The 16,340-nt window shown below is 59.6% G+C and overlaps 2 protein-coding genes across 3 annotated transcripts in view; one reads left to right on the forward strand and one right to left on the reverse strand.

The window, feature by feature from the left end:
- On the forward strand, nt 1–13,540 carry CASKIN2 (CASK interacting protein 2). 2 transcript variants are annotated; one of them, XM_079135377.1, is made up of 20 exons: nt 1–140; nt 1,256–1,793; nt 5,759–5,810; nt 6,312–6,409; nt 6,788–6,933; nt 7,030–7,125; nt 7,211–7,341; nt 7,493–7,601; nt 7,948–8,056; nt 8,219–8,313; nt 8,779–9,040; nt 9,135–9,256; nt 9,343–9,403; nt 9,521–9,609; nt 9,755–9,865; nt 9,940–10,041; nt 10,157–10,295; nt 10,430–11,905; nt 11,990–12,212; nt 12,596–13,540. In XM_079135377.1, the coding sequence occupies exons 2-20, from the start codon at nt 1,700–1,702 to the stop codon at nt 12,684–12,686; spliced, it is 3,606 nt and encodes a 1,201-aa protein (XP_078991503.1). In that variant the 5' UTR covers nt 1–140; nt 1,256–1,699; the 3' UTR covers nt 12,687–13,540. The 2 variants fall into 2 exon arrangements, with proteins under 2 accessions (XP_078991503.1, XP_078991504.1); XM_079135378.1 differs by lacking the exon at nt 1–140 and adding an exon at nt 188–588.
- The window catches only part of TMEM94 (transmembrane protein 94), a 22,993-nt gene continuing 19,977 nt past the window's right edge, over nt 13,325–16,340 (reverse strand). Inside the window, 7 exon segments of the mRNA XM_079135379.1 lie at nt 13,325–14,521; nt 14,687–14,857; nt 14,970–15,063; nt 15,178–15,272; nt 15,360–15,508; nt 15,830–15,911; nt 16,152–16,237. Of these exon segments, the coding sequence (XP_078991505.1) occupies nt 14,449–14,521; nt 14,687–14,857; nt 14,970–15,063; nt 15,178–15,272; nt 15,360–15,508; nt 15,830–15,911; nt 16,152–16,237 (750 nt within the window). The 3' untranslated portion in view covers nt 13,325–14,448.

Here is a 16,340-nt window from a genome sequence, read left to right on the forward strand (position 1 = left end):
TTTCCTGCGGGAGGTGCAGAGCCGGCCTTGGAAAAGAAGGAGGAGAAAGGGTTGCGGTGCGGGGGGGCAGCAGGAGCCAGCGTCCGGAGTGCCAGAGACGGAGCAGAGCCAGCCGGACCCCGGCGGGGCGCCCGGGAGAGGTGAGACTGCGGGGCCTGAGCTGGGGGCCAGCACCCTGAGAGCCGGCTCAAACTAACTTTTCTTGCGGGATCTGCGGGAGCCTCCATCTCTCCGTTCCTTCCGTCCTCCTCGCGCCCCCTTTTTCGTCCTCCCGCATTTATCCCTCCGGCGCTTGGCCCTCCCGGTCCCTCCCGCCGCTTTGTTCCCTGGGTCGGCCTGGGCTGGGCTCGGCTGGGGGTTGCGCGGCGCTGGAAGGGCATTCCGAGGGGCGGGGGAGCCGGCCCGACCCCAGGCACTGCCAGGGGCGCCCTCCCCCAGTATCGGCCGCGGGCCCTGTGTCGGGGGAGTGCCCTCTGAGTTGGGCTTGAGACATTTGGGGAGTGAGTGGTACCCAGCCAGGGCCCCAGGCCTGCTCGGGTCTAATGCCACAAGACTCTGGCAAAAATTCGCCGCCACCGAGGAACTGACGTAAGCCTTTTTGCAGTGAAGTCGAGGGTCTGGCTTCAGGTTCTGTCTTGGGGGGCTGTTGGCCATCGGTGCCCCAGCTCTGTCTCTCTTCTTTCCCAACTGACCCTTCCTCACCCCACATAGGAAGGGTCAGCAACAGGTGCTGTAAGAGCTTCCCTGTCCAGCAAGTAGATGCCCCCAGAAAGGGGGGCCATAAGCTCCCCATTCCACCCCCTCGGTTCATAAAGAGCCCGAGGGATAAGGCATCCAGCTATTAAAGTGAAGCCTAGGTAGGGAGGAGTCTGGGGGCAGGCGCCTTGGACAGGGAGTGACCCCTGCCCGTCTGCCTGTGCCACCCTCCCAGGCCCCACCTCCTGGCCCGCCAGTTGTCTGTGGGTGTCAGAGCCTGGGGCTGTGGAGAACGGGCTGCTAGCCTGGCCTGCTCCAGTGTGTCCTGCTGCCAGGGCCCCTCCTGCCCAAGGTTGAGGTGCTGCCTAGTGCCCTGGGGCCCCAGTGACTCAGCCTCCCCCTCACAGGATACCATCTCCCCTCTGTACGTACTCCTCTCAGGCATGGCAGCTCCCGCTCTCCTTTGAGAGACTCCTTGACTCGCAGGAGCAACCAGGGTGGTTTGGGGGCTCCCTAGAAGTCATCTTGGTCATCCTTGTGCCCTGTTTCTCACTTGCAGGCTCCGGCCCGACCTTCAGCAGAGGCACTTCACCTTTTTCAGACCCCCAAGACCTGTCCACCACTGTTGCCTGAGGCTTGAGGGAATGCTGGCTGCTCTCTGGGTCAGCACTGGTGCTCCCGAGCCAAGCTGGGAAGATCGGCATGCCCAGTGCCAGCCCGTCCTAGGGCTGTCAGAGGCTGCAGGCTGATATCTGTGCAGATTTCAACACAGCCGCCACCCCCTCCAAGACTGGCTTTCCTGCTTGTGGTGGCAGCTCGAAGAGCACATTGAGGGAGCATCCTTCAGCGCCTGACAAGGAGCCCACTGCCTGGGACACCAGACGTGCCCCAGGACTGGGAGCCCTTCAAGGGGCTGAGGCATGGCACACTGACACTTGGCTTGGACAAATTTCCCAGTCTTTGCCCTGGACTCCTGAGCCTAGAGCCCAGCCTGAGGACCAGGATGGGTCGTGAACAGGACCTAATCCTTGCTGTCAAGAACGGAGATGTGACTGGTGTGCAGAAACTGGTGGCCAAGGTTAAGGCTGCAAAGACAAGTGAGTACTTGGTGGGATGATCATCCAGCTGAGACCCTCCCTTGAGTACTGGAGCTACAGAGAGAGGATAGGGAGTGGGGTGGTCACTGTGGTCTGTGGACTTTAGGAAGGAGGACAGACCTATTCTGGACAAGAAGCGCCTCTGGGAGAGCTAGAGGAATTGGGGTCCCCTTTGCTGTGTGTTCCTAGGTGAGTCACTTAACTTCTCTGGGCCGGTTTCCTTGCTTGCCAAGTAAAAAGATTGAAGTCCATTCACTTAAATTTTTATTGAGTGCCTATTGTGTGTCAGGCTCTGTTATGAGCCCTGGGCCAGAGCAGTGAACAAAACAGACCAAACTTCCAGCCCTTGTGGTGTTGCCTGCTAGCTGGTGGCTTTTGGATGTGTTCTTTGGCACCATGGGGCTTCTGGGTACAGGTTGGGAAAGACTGAGTGGGTCGAGCTCCAGGTGTTCTCTCCATACACACGCTTCAACTAGAACCTCTCTGTGTTTATGTCTGAATTTTAAAAAAGAGTTTCATGGGGGTTTTCCCTTGATTTCAACACAGTCTGACCACTTACTGAACCTCTTTCCCGCTAATTCATTTGCCTGTGTCCCCTGAGAGCATGCAGTTGATTTTCTAGAGGTCTCAGTGGTCTGGAGGCTCTGCTTCTGACAGGGCTGTGGGGGCTTGAGACCTGGGTGGCCACACCTGAGCACCATCTCTTGGGTCCCTCTGTAGTGACACCCCCAAGGAGAATAGACCTCTGGGCTTTAGGGTGAGCTCTCTGGGCCATCCCCAGGAGGTCCCTGGACTTGTGTCCTAGAGATCCTAGATGAGCAGGGACAGCTCGTGGTTCCTGCCACCAGACTGGTCTGGAGGTGGAGTTCAGGAGGGGAGCCTCCTTTGAAGTGCTGGGGCTCTAGCCCAAGACACGCCTGGGTCCTGTGCACAGGAAGGAATTCCTGGGCCTAAGATGTCTTACCATCCTCACCTGCACCTCGGAGTGTGAGAGCCACAAGAAAGGACTTTACTAGCACGGACCTGCACAGCAGGGTGGAGGCCAGGCAGGGAGCCGTGCAGCAGTGGGTGGTGGTCCTTGTGCCCTGGGGAGTGGGCAGAGTGAATGTGATAGAAGGAAGGGGCTGTGGAGGTCCCTGGGTGACCCAAGAGTGGGAGCCACTCCCCTTCTTCCCCTCCCTCTGTGTTGTTTTGGGCGACCTGCTCAGTGGGGCCTTGGACTCTTGCTGACCTCACATCCCTGGGTCCTAAAAGTGAGGCCCATGGCGGGTGTCCAGGGACAGGTGGTGGGAACTTCAAAGCCAGGCTCCTGGGCTCCCTGTGCCCAGTGGGAAACGTGTGTGGGAGAAGAGGTCCCTTTGCTCAGTCCAAAGAGGAAATCTACAGGTGCAGGTGTGGGCACAGGTAACAGGGGCCTGGAATTCCTTGGGAAGTCCTGGCAACGTGCCTGCATTCCCTGGCCTCTGAGAAGTCGGAGAAGCTGGTGACAAAGTGAGATCATAAAGTGACCTTGGCAGACCTTCCAGTTCATGAAATATTGTAGTCCTCTCACTTCCCTGTGAGCTATATTTCTATATCCGTTCTACAGGTAAGGAAAGTGATACTCAGAGGTTGGTGACTTGCCCAAGGTCACATAGCCATTGTGGGGCAGATCTGAGATGGATCTGAGATAAACCTGTGCCAAGCCTGTGCTGAGTCCCATGCTCTGTCACCCCAGGCTCCCCCACCGATGGCTGATTTCTGTGCTTACCAGCATTCCATGGGGATTGTTCTAAAAGTGCAGATTCCCTGGACATCCCACCCCCATTGAAATCACCAGAAAAGGCCTAGGACTGTGCAGATCAGAAAGTTCTCCAGGGGATTCTAATACGCTTCTAAGAAGGGGGGAGGGGAAACTCCTGTTCCGTGCCACAGAGAGGCTCACTAGACTGCCACTCCAGGAAGGGCAGCGGCCGCGCTCCCTTTTTCCCTCCTGTGGGGGTGGCTAGAGTTTTCTGGCTACCAAAAGAGAGCAGAAGAGACGTGCTCCCTCCGCCTTCTCCATCTGCTGTCTGGTCTGCATTCCTTCCCCACCCAGGTGCTCTTCAGGTGGCAGGTGGCTGGGAGGAGAGGGTGCAGTTGCCCTGGCCTTGCCCCATCCCTCCCTGCCTCATTTTCTGACATCTCCTTCTCTGGCCAGAGGAAACAGTGGGCTGGCGAAGCTGACTGAGCTCACATCCTTTGCTTGAGCGTAAGTCAGGAGCAACCCCTCCACCCTGAGCCGGGCTGGGGAAGAAGGCCGTGCGGCAACGGAAGTGCCTGAGCCGCTGCCAGGAACCAGGACCCTCCACCCTCCTGCCAGAGCCCCTAGCCCAGTCATTTTGAGCCTCTCCCCCACCACCTTTCCGGCCATTGTTCTGAAAAGAACAGAGCCACCCAGCCTGGCCCTACCCCTGTTCCTGTGTCCCTCCTGTCACATTGTCCTGCCCCTCCCTGGAGGGACCACATCCCGCCACCCAGCTGCCCATCCCAGATTGTCCAGACTGGCAGGCTGGTGGAAGGGTGTGTGGGCCAAAGGACAGTCTCTTCCTTGCTGCCCTCATTGAGACTCAGAGAGGCATCATGACTGGCCAGGGTCCCACAGCCAGGCAGAGGCAGAGTGAGCGTGTGAGTCCTGCACTTGCTGCTTCTCAAGCCATTGTCTTTTCCTTGCCCCAAATGGTTCTGTTTGACAAGATCTTTGCAAAGGGACTAGAGAAAAACTGAAAGGCCTGTGTTTTCTTCCAGCGGCCCCCACCTCTGCACTGTCACTCCTTGCTCTGTATTTACCTTTTGGTGCAGTCCTTCAGCTCAGCACTCCATGTGACTGTCCCCTCCCTCCCCATCTCCTGCTTCCCACTGTAGGATTGGTCCCTCCCTTTTGGAATGAGGCCCTGCCTTGCCCAGGCTGCTGGGGTATTCAGGGGCCCACCAGGGCCTGGGGGGCAGGCCTGGACCAGCATGCTTGGCACTCTGCCCAGCCTGGGTTGGGCCAGGCCCCCTCCTTTGCAGCAGGGGTAGGTTCCTACAGGAGGCTCGGGCCTCCTGTGACAGGCCTTTCTCTTTCCCTCCCCAAAGCTTCAAGGACCACCCCCACTACTGTGTCCTGGCTGCCTGAGGTCCTCACCTGCACGTGTCCTGCTCTAGGGAGGCAGTGTCCCGGCCCTTCTGCCTGGGGCTAGACAGCTCAGTCAAGAGCTTGAGGGACCCAAATCAGCAGGTGCCACCCAGGCTGGCAGAGAACCCTCCGAGATCCAGGGGACAGTCCAGAGATGGTGCCAGCTCTTGCTGGAGGATAACATGGTGCTAGTAATGGCAGGTTCTATGATCGATCCATTTTATAGAGGAAGACACTGAGCCTGAGGGGTTAAATGACTGCCCAGTCTCACAGCTAGCTTGTGGCAGAGCAGGGCTAGTACAGGGCAGGGGAGGCTGCCTTCCCGACCACGCTCTACCTAGGGATGCCATGGGGCTGGACATTATATCCCTTGGGCCCTTGCCTGGCCTTTCTTCTCCCCTCAATACCTAGCAGCCCTCTCCTTTCTTTCCCCGCCTATCCCTCTCTGCCCAGCAGGACAATGTGACTAGCTCCCTAGCCCATTCAGGCAGGAATGCTAACCATGCGCTCCGTGGGCTTGCCTGTTGAGGGCACATCATGCCAGTGTCCCCTCCCACCCCCTTTGGGTCTATAACAAGCTGGGCTGGGGCCCTGGGAGGTCAGGCCACCGTTGTGGTGGCTCCCTGCACTTGATGCCTTCAAGCTGTCAGCTCGTGGGCCAGGGTGGGGAGCCACAGGGCCAGAACCAGTAAAGGGCCATGGGACAAGTGCTTTCCTGCACACCAAGAGGTCAGTGGGGCTTGGGAGTTGGGGTGGAGGGAGTATTGGGTGAGGTATGGGTGAGGTCAGACGGTTGCCTGTGTCCTGATGCCCCTGCCCTGACCCCCAGAGCTCCTTGGCTCCACAAAGAGGCTCAACGTCAACTACCAGGATGCTGACGGGTGAGTGAGAGATGCTGGGGGACGGGAGGGTCGGAAGGCAGAGGTCCTGGAGCTCAGAATCCCTTCTCTTCTTAAACTTGACCTTGAAGCATATTTGCTGAGAGCTCTGGGTCCCGCCTGTGTAGGGCCACAGGGAGGGGGTCCTGCCCACCCACCCTCCAGTAGGTGCTTGGGGGCCTCTCTGAGGGGCTTCCTTGGGTCAGATTCCTCCTGGGCCCTTTTCTCCCTGGAGGGTAGGAGTCCTCGGGCTCCTGCTCCCAAGCCCCCTCCCCTGAACTGGCTGGGGGGGATGCCAGACAAATAGGCCACTCAGCCCAGACACTGAGCCCTTTCATGCTATGGCCCGGCTGCTGTGCGCTCCCATGGCAGGGCTGGCGGGGGTGGGGTGCAAGTAACCCATCCCTGCCAGCCCTCAGGATGAGTTTGGGTGTGGAAGACCAGGATTTGGGGGTGGAAGACTGCTCACTGACACCCCCTACTTTGTGTCCGCCCCCATGCCAGATTCTCCGCTCTCCACCATGCCGCCTTGGGAGGTAGCCTAGAGCTCATAGCCTTGTTGCTGGAGGCTCAGGCCACTGTTGACATCAAGGACAGCAATGGTGAGACCGCAGTGTGTCCCCTGCCTGGTGAAGGTAGAGGCCCAAGGCAGACTTATGACCAGAGCTTGCTCCTGTTAGGACATAGCAATGCTAAGAGGCGTTCCCAAAGCTTCTCTGGGCTTGCAAATGCCTTTCCCTCTAAACAGCCTTCTGGGGGTAGTGAGTGGTGCTCATGTCTTGGTGCTCAGATTACCTGTAGTGGACATGGTGGACTCCGGCTTGGGCCCCATACAGCTGGACTTCTTCCTGACCAAACCTGGGTTAAGCCAGTGTCTCTTGGGCTGTTTTCCCTCCCAGCTGGGTGGCTCCATAATCTGCTTAAGTCCTTCCACCCCCAGTGCCATCCTGGGACCTCCCTCAGGACCTTCCTCCCTCCAGGCATGCGTCCACTGCACTATGCGGCCTGGCAGGGCCGGCTGGAGCCCGTGCGGCTGCTGCTGCGTGCCTCTGCGGCTGTTAATGCCGCCTCGTTGGATGGGCAAATCCCTCTGCACCTGGCCGCGCAATATGGACACTATGAGGTGGTACGTGAGCCTGCCGGTGAGGGCGCTGGCATGGGGAGGCTAGAAGTCGGGGGCCAGGCAGGCCAAGGTCCCCTCACTTGGCTTTCCCCACCCTAGTCAGAAATGCTCCTCCAGCATCAGTCCAACCCGTGCCTGGTCAACAAGGCCAAGAAGACGCCCCTGGACCTGGCCTGTGAATTCGGGCGGCTCAAGGTAAGGCCTACAGCCCTGGGGGCTCTGAGTGCCTGGTGTCTGTGGGTCTCAGGAGAGGCTCCCAACTGGGTACTGCACACTGCAGGTGGCCCAGCTGCTACTGAACAGCCACTTATGTGTGGCACTGCTGGAGGGTGAGGCCAAGGACCCCTGCGACCCCAACTACACTACACCCCTGCACTTGGCTGCCAAGAATGGCCACAGAGAAGTCATCAGGTACCCACAGTGAATCCCCCCTTCCTGTGGCACCTCTGGTGCCCTTTCCATGCCTCCCTACTGCCATCTTTACCCATGCTCCATCTCCCAGTTTCCGGCAGTTGGCTTTCTCCCTGCCCCGCCACACCTGTATTCCCTCTGCCCACCACAGGCAGCTTTTGAGAGCCGGGATTGAGATCAACCGCCAGACCAAGACCGGCACTGCACTCCATGAGGCTGCGCTGTACGGCAAGACCGAGGTGGTTCGCCTGCTCCTGGAGGTGGGTACTCCACGGATGTGGAGTGGAGCCTCTGGGGAGCCTCTGCCATGTGCCAAGACCAGCTGGGGAGGCAGACTGTTTTGCTTTGCTTGGGTGGCAGGGAAGAGGCCCAGCTTCCTTTGAGTGACCCTGAGACCCAAGAGCAGCTCCGCCTGGTTGAAACCCAGGCATGCTTCTTGCTAGCTCATTACTGACCTGATCTCTGAAATTCTCCTTCCTCACCTGTAAGATCTGAAAATAGGAACAGCACCCACCTCCTGGGTGATAGATGAGGGTATGCTGGGTGAGGATGAGGGCAGAGATGACAGAGCGGTTAGTATGAGCTCACCCGGCACTATTTACCCAGGGAGGTGTGGACGTGAACATCCGGAACACGTATAACCAGACGGCACTGGACATTGTGAATCAGTTCACCACTTCTCAGGCCAGCCGGGAGATCAAGCAGCTACTGCGGGGTGAGTGTGGGGAGAAGACCCAGCCAAGGGCCGGAGCCATTCAGTAGGTACCAGGATGTGGAAGAGGAGCTGGTGTCCCTGGGGGAGACTGTGAACAGGGTGGGGTGGTGGGGAGATGGCCAAAGGACCCTTGGATGATGCCTGCCCTCCCCTTTCTCTTAGAGGCCTCAGGGATCCTGAAGGTCCGAGCACTCAAGGATTTCTGGAACCTCCACGATCCCACTGCTCTCAATGTCCGGGCAGGGGATGTCATCACGGTGAGGGCCCACACGCGCGTTCCTTTTGAGAATGTGAATGATTGCTCTGACTTACATGGGCACCTGCTGTGTTATCAGGCTGTGTTAGGTCTCCGTCTGCTCTCTCACGTCTTTCTTTCTAAATCTAGGGAGGGCAGACCCCATCGTCATTTCTTTTTTAGAGATAGCAAAACTGAGGCTTAGATAAAGTGACTTCCCCAGAGCCGCATAGCTGGCAAGCAGCAAGCTAGGAGTAGAGCACAAGCTGTCTCTAGGCCCCTATCTGTGTGCTTTGTGGCACAAGGGCATTAAGCTGTCTGCTGGAGGCAGGAGCCAGACTCGGGCCACCTTGGGCATCAGAGGTGAGTGTCCTGAGAGCAGGGGAAGAGCTGGACCTGGGCTGCTGGACCGTGGCTGCAAAAATAGATGCCTATCACTTGCTTGGTGTGGGGAGTCACCATCCCTTCCCCCTACAACCTGTCACAGGTGCTTGAACAGCATCCTGATGGCCGCTGGAAGGGCCATATCCATGAGAGCCAAAGGGGCACGGACCGTGTGGGCTACTTTCCCCCAGGCATCGTGGAAGTGGTCAGCAAACGGGTGGGCATCCCTGTGCCCCGTCTCCCCTCTGCACCTGCCCCACTGCGCCCAGGCTTCTCTCGGACAATGCAGCCTCCTGCCGATGACCCCCTACACCCTCTTACCTATGGCCAGCTTCCTCGGGTGGGCCTCAGCCCAGACAGCCCAGGTACATTCTCCCAGGCACTGGTGGGGGCAAGTTGCCAGTCAACTGCTAGCAGTACCAGCTGGGGCTCTGACCCCATGTCCTTCTGCCCTTGCAGCAGGTGACAGGAATAGTGTGGGCAGCGAGGGCAGTGTGGGCAGTATCCGCAGTGCTGGCAGCGGGCAGAGTTCTGAGGGTACCAACGGCCATGGCACCAGCCTTCTTATTGAGAATGCCCAGGTAGGAGGGAGGGTGCTGGGACCAGGGCAGGGCCTAGCCCCGCTGTGGCCCCCCACACCCTGAGTGGGCTCTTTCCCTGTCTCCAGCCACTGCCCTCTGCAGGGGAGGACCAGGTGCTGCCAGGACTGCACGCCCCGTCCCTGGCAGGTAGGAAAGCTTGACTGATGGGACCAGGGCTGGCTAGAGAGATGCAGGTGAGGAGGCTAAGTGCTGGCCACCCCTTCCTCCAGCCACCTCTGATGCCATTTCTCTCCCCTTTCAAAGACAACCTGAGCCACCTCCCTCTGGCCAGCTACCACTCTGGGGAGATCTTCACCCAAGATGTGAGGCCAGAACAGCTGCTAGAGGGGAAGGTGAGACCTCCCCTGGGGTACACTGCAGGCCTGAGGGCATGGGTGGGGGGCATGGGGGGCCTCAGTATGGATTTAAGTCCCACTCGGCCAAGCCCCTGGGGAGGCTGAGCCGCTCCCGCTCCGTTCCCCTCCCCCGCCTCCACAGGACGCACAGGCCATTCATAACTGGCTGAGTGAGTTCCAGCTGGAGGGCTACACAGCCCACTTCCTGCAAGCTGGCTACGATGTGCCAACCATTAGTCGCATGACACCTGAGGTGGGTGCTACAGCCGGGTAAGGGAGGGCCCGGCAGACAGAGGAGGGGCCTGATACCCATGTCCTGTGTGGCAGGATCTGACTGCCATAGGGGTGACCAAGCCCGGGCATAGGAAGAAAATCGCCTCAGAGATCGCCCAGCTCAGCATTGCTGAGTGGCTGCCCAACTACATCCCGGTGAGCCGGCGGCTGGGCTGGGGTGCTCGGGCTGTCACGTCAGGCTGTGGTTTTATGGCGCCCCTTCCTTTTTGCCTTTGGTGGGCAGCAAGATCTTATGACAGTGCTCTTCCAGACGGACCTGCTGGAGTGGCTGTGTGCACTGGGGCTGCCGCAGTACCACAAGCAGCTGGTAAGCAGTGGCTACGACTCCATGGGGCTGGTGGCCGATCTCACCTGGGAGGAGCTACAGGAGATTGGCGTCAACAAGCTAGGTGAGAATTGCTCTGAGGCCTTCTGGTAGGGCCTGTGCCTCCAGCGTCTCTAAGAGGACAGAACGGGGTCTGGGGGGTAGGAGTGACCCGTCCTAGACCTAGCTAACCTCACTCCTTCTGTCCACCCTTCCCAGGGCATCAGAAGAAGCTTATGCTGGGTGTGAAGCGGCTGGCAGAGCTTCGGCGGGGCCTGCTGCAGGGGGAGGCTCTGGGTGAGGGTGGGCGACGGCTGGCCAGGGGTCCAGAGCTGATGGCCATTGAGGGGCTAGAGAATGGGGAGGGTCCAGCTGTGGCGGGCCCACGCCTCCTCACTTTTCAGGGTAGTGAGCTGAGCCCAGAGCTACAAGCAGCCATGGCAGGCGGTGGTCCTGAGCCACTCCCCTTGCCCCCTGCCCGCTCCCCCAGCCAGGAGAGCATTGGTGCACGCTCACGGGGGTCTGGTCACTCACAGGAACAGCCTGCTACTCAGCCCAGTGGTGGAGACCCTAGTACCCTCCAGGAGAGGAACCTTCCGGAGGGCACAGAGCGGCCCTCTAAGCTCTGCTCCCCACTTCCTGGCCAAGGACCTGCCCCTTACGTTTTTATGTACCCCCAGGGCTCGCCCTCTAGCCCGGCTACAGGGCCACCTCCTGGTGCACCCCGAGCCTTCTCCTACTTGGCCGGCCCCCCTGCCGCTCCTCCAGACCCACCTCGGCCCAAGCGCAGGTCCCACAGCCTGAGCCGCCCTGGCCCTGCAGAGGGGGAGGCAGAGGGGGAGGCTGAAGGGCCAGTGGGCAGCACCTTGGGCAGTTATGCCACTCTTACGCGGCGACCAGGACGCAGCACCCTCACCCGGACCAGTCCTACCCCAGCCCCAACTCGAGGGGCTCCCCGCAGCCAGTCCTTTGCCCTGCGTGCCCGTCGCAAAGGCCCTCCACCCCCGCCCCCCAAGCGCCTCAGCTCGGTCTCCGGCCCCTCGGAGCCACCTTCACTAGACGGGAGCACAGGACCCAAGGAGAGTGCTGCGGGGCCCCGGAGGCGGACCCTGAGTGAGCCAGCCGGCCCCTCTGAGCCCCCTGGTCTGCCTGCCCCGTCTGGCCCTGCATCGGACACAGAGGAAGAGGAGCCTGGCCCTGAGGGGACACCCCCGTCTCGGGGCAGCTCAGGGGAAGGGCTGCCATTTGCAGAGGAGGGGAATCTTACTATCAAGCAGCGGCCAAAGCCAGCTGGCCCCCCACCCCGGGAAACACCCGTGCCCCCTGGCCTCGATTTCAACCTCACGGAGTCAGACACTGTCAAGCGGAGGCCCAAATGCAGGGAAAGAGAGCCACTGCAAACGGCACTGCTGGCCTTTGGGGTGGCAGGAGCCACCCCGAGCCCCTCTGCTTCCGTGCCCTCCCAGGCTCCCAGTGAGTCCTCCACCTCTGCCTCCTCCAACCCTTCACGGCCTGACCCCAGCAGCCTTTCACATCAAGACGCTCCAGCCACTCCGCCAAGCCCCGTGATGCAGCCCCCGGTGCCCCCGGTGCCCTGCCCTGGGCCTGGTCTGGAAAATTCAGCAGGCAGTAGGCCGAATGCGGAGATGGAGCCCCCCACTGTCCCAGCTGCCCTCCTCAAGGTGCCTGGAGCAGGTAGGAAGCTGAGGCCTGTAGGGGTGGTGTGCTGTGTACGGGGGACATCCAACCCAGAGTCACTGCCAACTTTTTTCTCTGCAGGAACAGCCCCCAAGCCTGTGTCTGTGGCCTGCACCCAGCTGGCATTTTCTGGCCCAAAGCTGGCTCCCCGCCTGGGCCCCCGCCCAGTGCCCCCACCAAGGCCTGAGAGCACTGGAGCTGTGGGCCCAGGCCGGGCCCAGCAGAGACTGGAGCAGACCAGCTCATCTCTGGCAGCTGCACTGCGGGCCGCAGAGAAGAGCATCAGTGCTGAGGAGCCAGAAGGGTAAGGGTGCTGGGTGCCAGAGGAGGAGGGAGAGAAGGTGGGTGTAGGACACGGGTTCTGGGACTATCGGAGGGGGACACTGCAGGCAGAGCCTCAGGCTGGGGAGGCCTCCAGTGGGATGGCAGGACCCCAGGTTTTGAAGTCACCCAGATCTGACCTGCAAGGATTCCTGGTGACTGCCTCTTTAGAGGGATGTGAGTGTGGGCAAGTCCCCCACCCCCAGCCTCAGAAAACTCACCTGCTACCCAGGATGTTGAGAGCATTAAGAGGTGATGCACGCTAAGTGCCTGGCACCCAGTCGTAGCTCAGTGACAGCTCCTTCCCCAGGGCCAGTGGGCTGCAGGCCTCTGGCCCCTCTGATCCAGCCCTTCCCCTTGCTGCAGTCCCCCAGTGACCTCCACCAAGCACATTCTGGATGACATCAGCACCATGTTTGATGCCCTGGCCGACCAGCTGGATGCCATGCTGGATTGAGCAAGACCTGCCTGTGGTCCTCCAGTGGTGCCCACTGTGACCTGTCATATCCACTTCCTTTGACCCAGCATGGAAAAGGGCCGACCACCTTGGGCACAGGCCCAGGGCTGGTCAGGCTGGAGTACCCTGCCCCAGTTGAGCCTCTCCCTACTGCTCCAAGTACAGCCCTTAGTGCTGTGGGGCAGCCCTGCAGAGGGGCAGGGGGACTTTTCAGAACCTGACTAGCTGAAGGGTCTCTGCTGCATCTTAGCAGAGCCTCCTCCCATGTATAATCTGACCGGACAGCCCTGGCACCTGGACAAGAACCCTAGAAAGAGCTTTCTCCTCAAGGAGGAGGTGGCGGCAGAGCTTTTGGGGTGCTGCCTTTACACCCCCACCCCATGCTTCAAGTTCCTGTAATAAGGGAATGTCTGTGACCACCCACCGTGCTGCCCTGGCTCTGAGGAACTAGGGGAGGCAGTGTGCCTGGCTGGGCCCCTCCCTGCCAGTGTACATAGGACATGTAAATACCCAACGGGGCATGGCCCAGCCAGCTCCTATCCTTGCTCCTGCCATCCCTCACTGGGAGACGGTGTTAGCAGGGTTAGGAAGCAATGGGATTAACAGATCCCCAGTGTCCAAACTTTTTCAACTGTAAATGTTATTTTTTAAGCAGAGAAAAAATGCATATATTTTAAATGGAATTTATTCTATCTATTAACTGCCTGAGAGGACGCAGCGGGGGAGGGCCTTCCACAGCAGGAGCACAGCTGCCCACCTCAGGGCCGGAGGCCCAGCCCAGTTGACCCAGGCCCTGGCTCTGTAACCATTAACCTTTCCCCAACTAACACCAATGAAAGTGTCATTCCACATGACTGGGCTGTCTGTCTGGATCTGTGCCATGGACCTGAGTCCAGGGTCTTCCCTGAGCTGGCCCTAGGGGCACCTGCCTGTGTGGAAGGGAGAAGGCCTGAGTCCTTGCCTTCAGGGCTCCCCTCAGTGCCTGCAGCCTGGGGATGGCCCCCTTAAGACTACCCTTTTGTAGCTGCCTCATGGACCAGCCACAGGTTTTTCTTAAGCAATTTACAAGTTTTAATATAAACCAGCCTATATTCATTCCTAAAAGGCTCATTTCCAGTAAAAAATATACACCAGTAAAAACTTCTCCCAGGAGAACAAGGGCAGGGGCTACAGGAAACCTGGGCCACATCCCCGAAGACCGAGTCAGCTGAGTGCAGGCACAGGAAGAGGCTCCAGGCAAGGTGGGGGCCCTTCTGCATCTTCAGGCCTAAGCCCGAGAATCCCCTCCAGAGGGAGGAGAGGTCCTCAGGGCCACAGCCAGGCCCTTACCCCAGGAAGACAGGATGTGGGGAGGCAGGGAGGATGTGGCATTTCTGAAGGCAGCAGCCATTGCTCTTCCAAAAAAGGCTAAGGCCCTTGCCCATGGCTCTGAAGCTGTGCCACAGGTGCAAGAGCAGGGGGCGCTGGAATAGGGGACCCTGAAGCAGGGCATCCCACCAGGGGTGGGGACTGACAGTCCCTCTGCCAAGCGCCTGAGGTCATACATTCAAGAGTGCCCCTAGCAAGGCCAGGGGAGAGCCAGGGTGGTCCCGTCTGGTCAAGGCCGCCACTCCTTGACTTCTGCTCAGTAAGCCCAGGGTCAGGAAGACCACAGGGCCTCCAATGATGAGAGCTGGGCCTCTGACCCCAATTCCTCAGACTCGGGATGGGTCTGGCTTTCACCCCAGGGACCAGGACAACTGTGGCTGCCATGGCCAATGGCTCAGAAGGGAGAGTTCATGCCCAGCTTGGTTTCAAACTGTAGCTTCTGTCGCTTCTGGTAGCGGACGCGGACCCTGGTGGGGCAGGAGATTGAAATGCTGGTTACTGTAGATCCTCAGACCAGGGGATGGGACAGGACCCCAGAAGAGGGAGGGAGGGGAGGATGCAGACAAGAGGGTGAGAGACAGGTTTAGGGAACATGCTGGCGCCCCAAGGGAGGTGCCCTCCTGACAGCTCACCGAATCTCATGCAGCTTTACAATCTCATTGGTGACCACCACAAGCACTAGGGACAGGCAGCCCAGGAGCCACGTCAGCAGGGGCACATCCTCCAGACCAAAGTGGATGCGGCTGTCCCTGTGTGTCCACAGTTGCAGGTCCACAGCCGTCTGCACCACCTGACCCAGCAGCCTGTGGGAGGAGGAGGCAGGCTGTCTGCTTCCTTCCCTACCTGCCTGAGGTGCTCAAGGCCCTGCAGAAGCCCCTCCCTGGCCCCAGGGCCCCTCCTTCCAGCACTACTCACACCACAGGCACGGTCATGGCCCACCAAAGGTTTGTCAAGGGGCTCTTTCTCCACAGAGGCTTGGTGCGATGCACGTGGGTGACGGAGATGAAGACTGGAGAAAATGGGGCCAGTGGAGGGTCAGCCTCCCCATTAGTCCAAGGCCTTGTCCCCCATGTCCGGGCATCCCCACCAGCAGTCAGCAGTCCCTCTTAAACTGGGCCCTCACCAGTGTGCAGGACAATTAGAGCAGCCGTGAGCTTCTGAGCTGACAGCAGTCCATTGGCAAAGTCCTCAAACCAGGCTGGAGCCCTTTCATCGTTACTGCCAAAGCAAGACAAGGGCTCAGCCTCATGTGGGGCCCCGGGGAAGTGGGCTGGAGTGGGGAGGGAGGAAGCCCCACAGACCCACCTGCGCAGCATGACAGAGGAGCAGTTGGTGAGGTTACGGGCCTGGGCACTGTCACAGAAGCTCTGCAGCGTGAAACCAAAGCAGATGAGACACGAGCTGATGGTGAGGCTGAATTTGAGCAAGAAGCAGAGCAGGAAGTAGTGCTGTGTCTGCAGGAGAAGGGAGGCTGGTCACTTCCGTGGTGGATGGCCCCTCTGCTGGCCACACAGTGGGTCCAGCACACGATGGACTCACACATTCATCAGGCTCTTAGCAAATGGACAAGCGGGGAGAGAAGTAGCGGGGTCCACACCCCCAACTAGGATCTTTCTCAGCTCCCACTACCACTCCTGGCCAGGCACTGACTCTCCGAGTCTCCCAATCTCAGAGCCTCTGGTTTGGCCCTCTCCTGGACCCCAACCTTCAGCCCACTCCATGCCACTTGCTTTCCTCCATGACAGGTCCCAGCTTGTCAGGTCTGCCTTGCTTACCTTCTTAGGAATGGACTGGAGGTTTTTCCCTGTAGCCATGGACATGATGGAGCTATGGGGTGGCTTCCCCAGCAGAGAGATGCTGGAAAGCAAGAGTAGTAATGGGGCAGTGACTGCCACCTCTGTCTCCCAGTTTTCACAGGGAAAGCCGTTAGGGAGTCTTGAGAGTGAGGTCAAGTCTGGTAAGGAGGTGGACAAAGGCAAAGGAGCAGTGCCTCCTGCACCAGAGGAGGCGAGCTCTGAGACGCCCTGTGCTCCTCAGGATGCCCATGACATCCTGGCCCTACCTGGATGGGCACAGAGGGGTGGCGAGGCCTCTCACCTGAGCAGAGGGTAGCAAAAGCAGGACAGCCACAGGATGTCTGTGGTACTCAGAAGTGGCGGCAGCTGGACCAGGCACGAAAGGAACTAGACCAGTAAAGAACCCAGGAGCCACAGTAAGAGCTGAGGAGCCCAGGACTGCCTTGCCCAGCCCAGCCTCTGTTCGTGGCCTGGCCAAGGGGAACTGGCT

Source organism: Sciurus vulgaris (genome assembly GCF_902686455.1).
Source record: "Sciurus vulgaris genome assembly, chromosome: 3".
In the NCBI taxonomy this organism is placed as follows: Eukaryota; Metazoa; Chordata; class Mammalia; order Rodentia; family Sciuridae; genus Sciurus; species Sciurus vulgaris.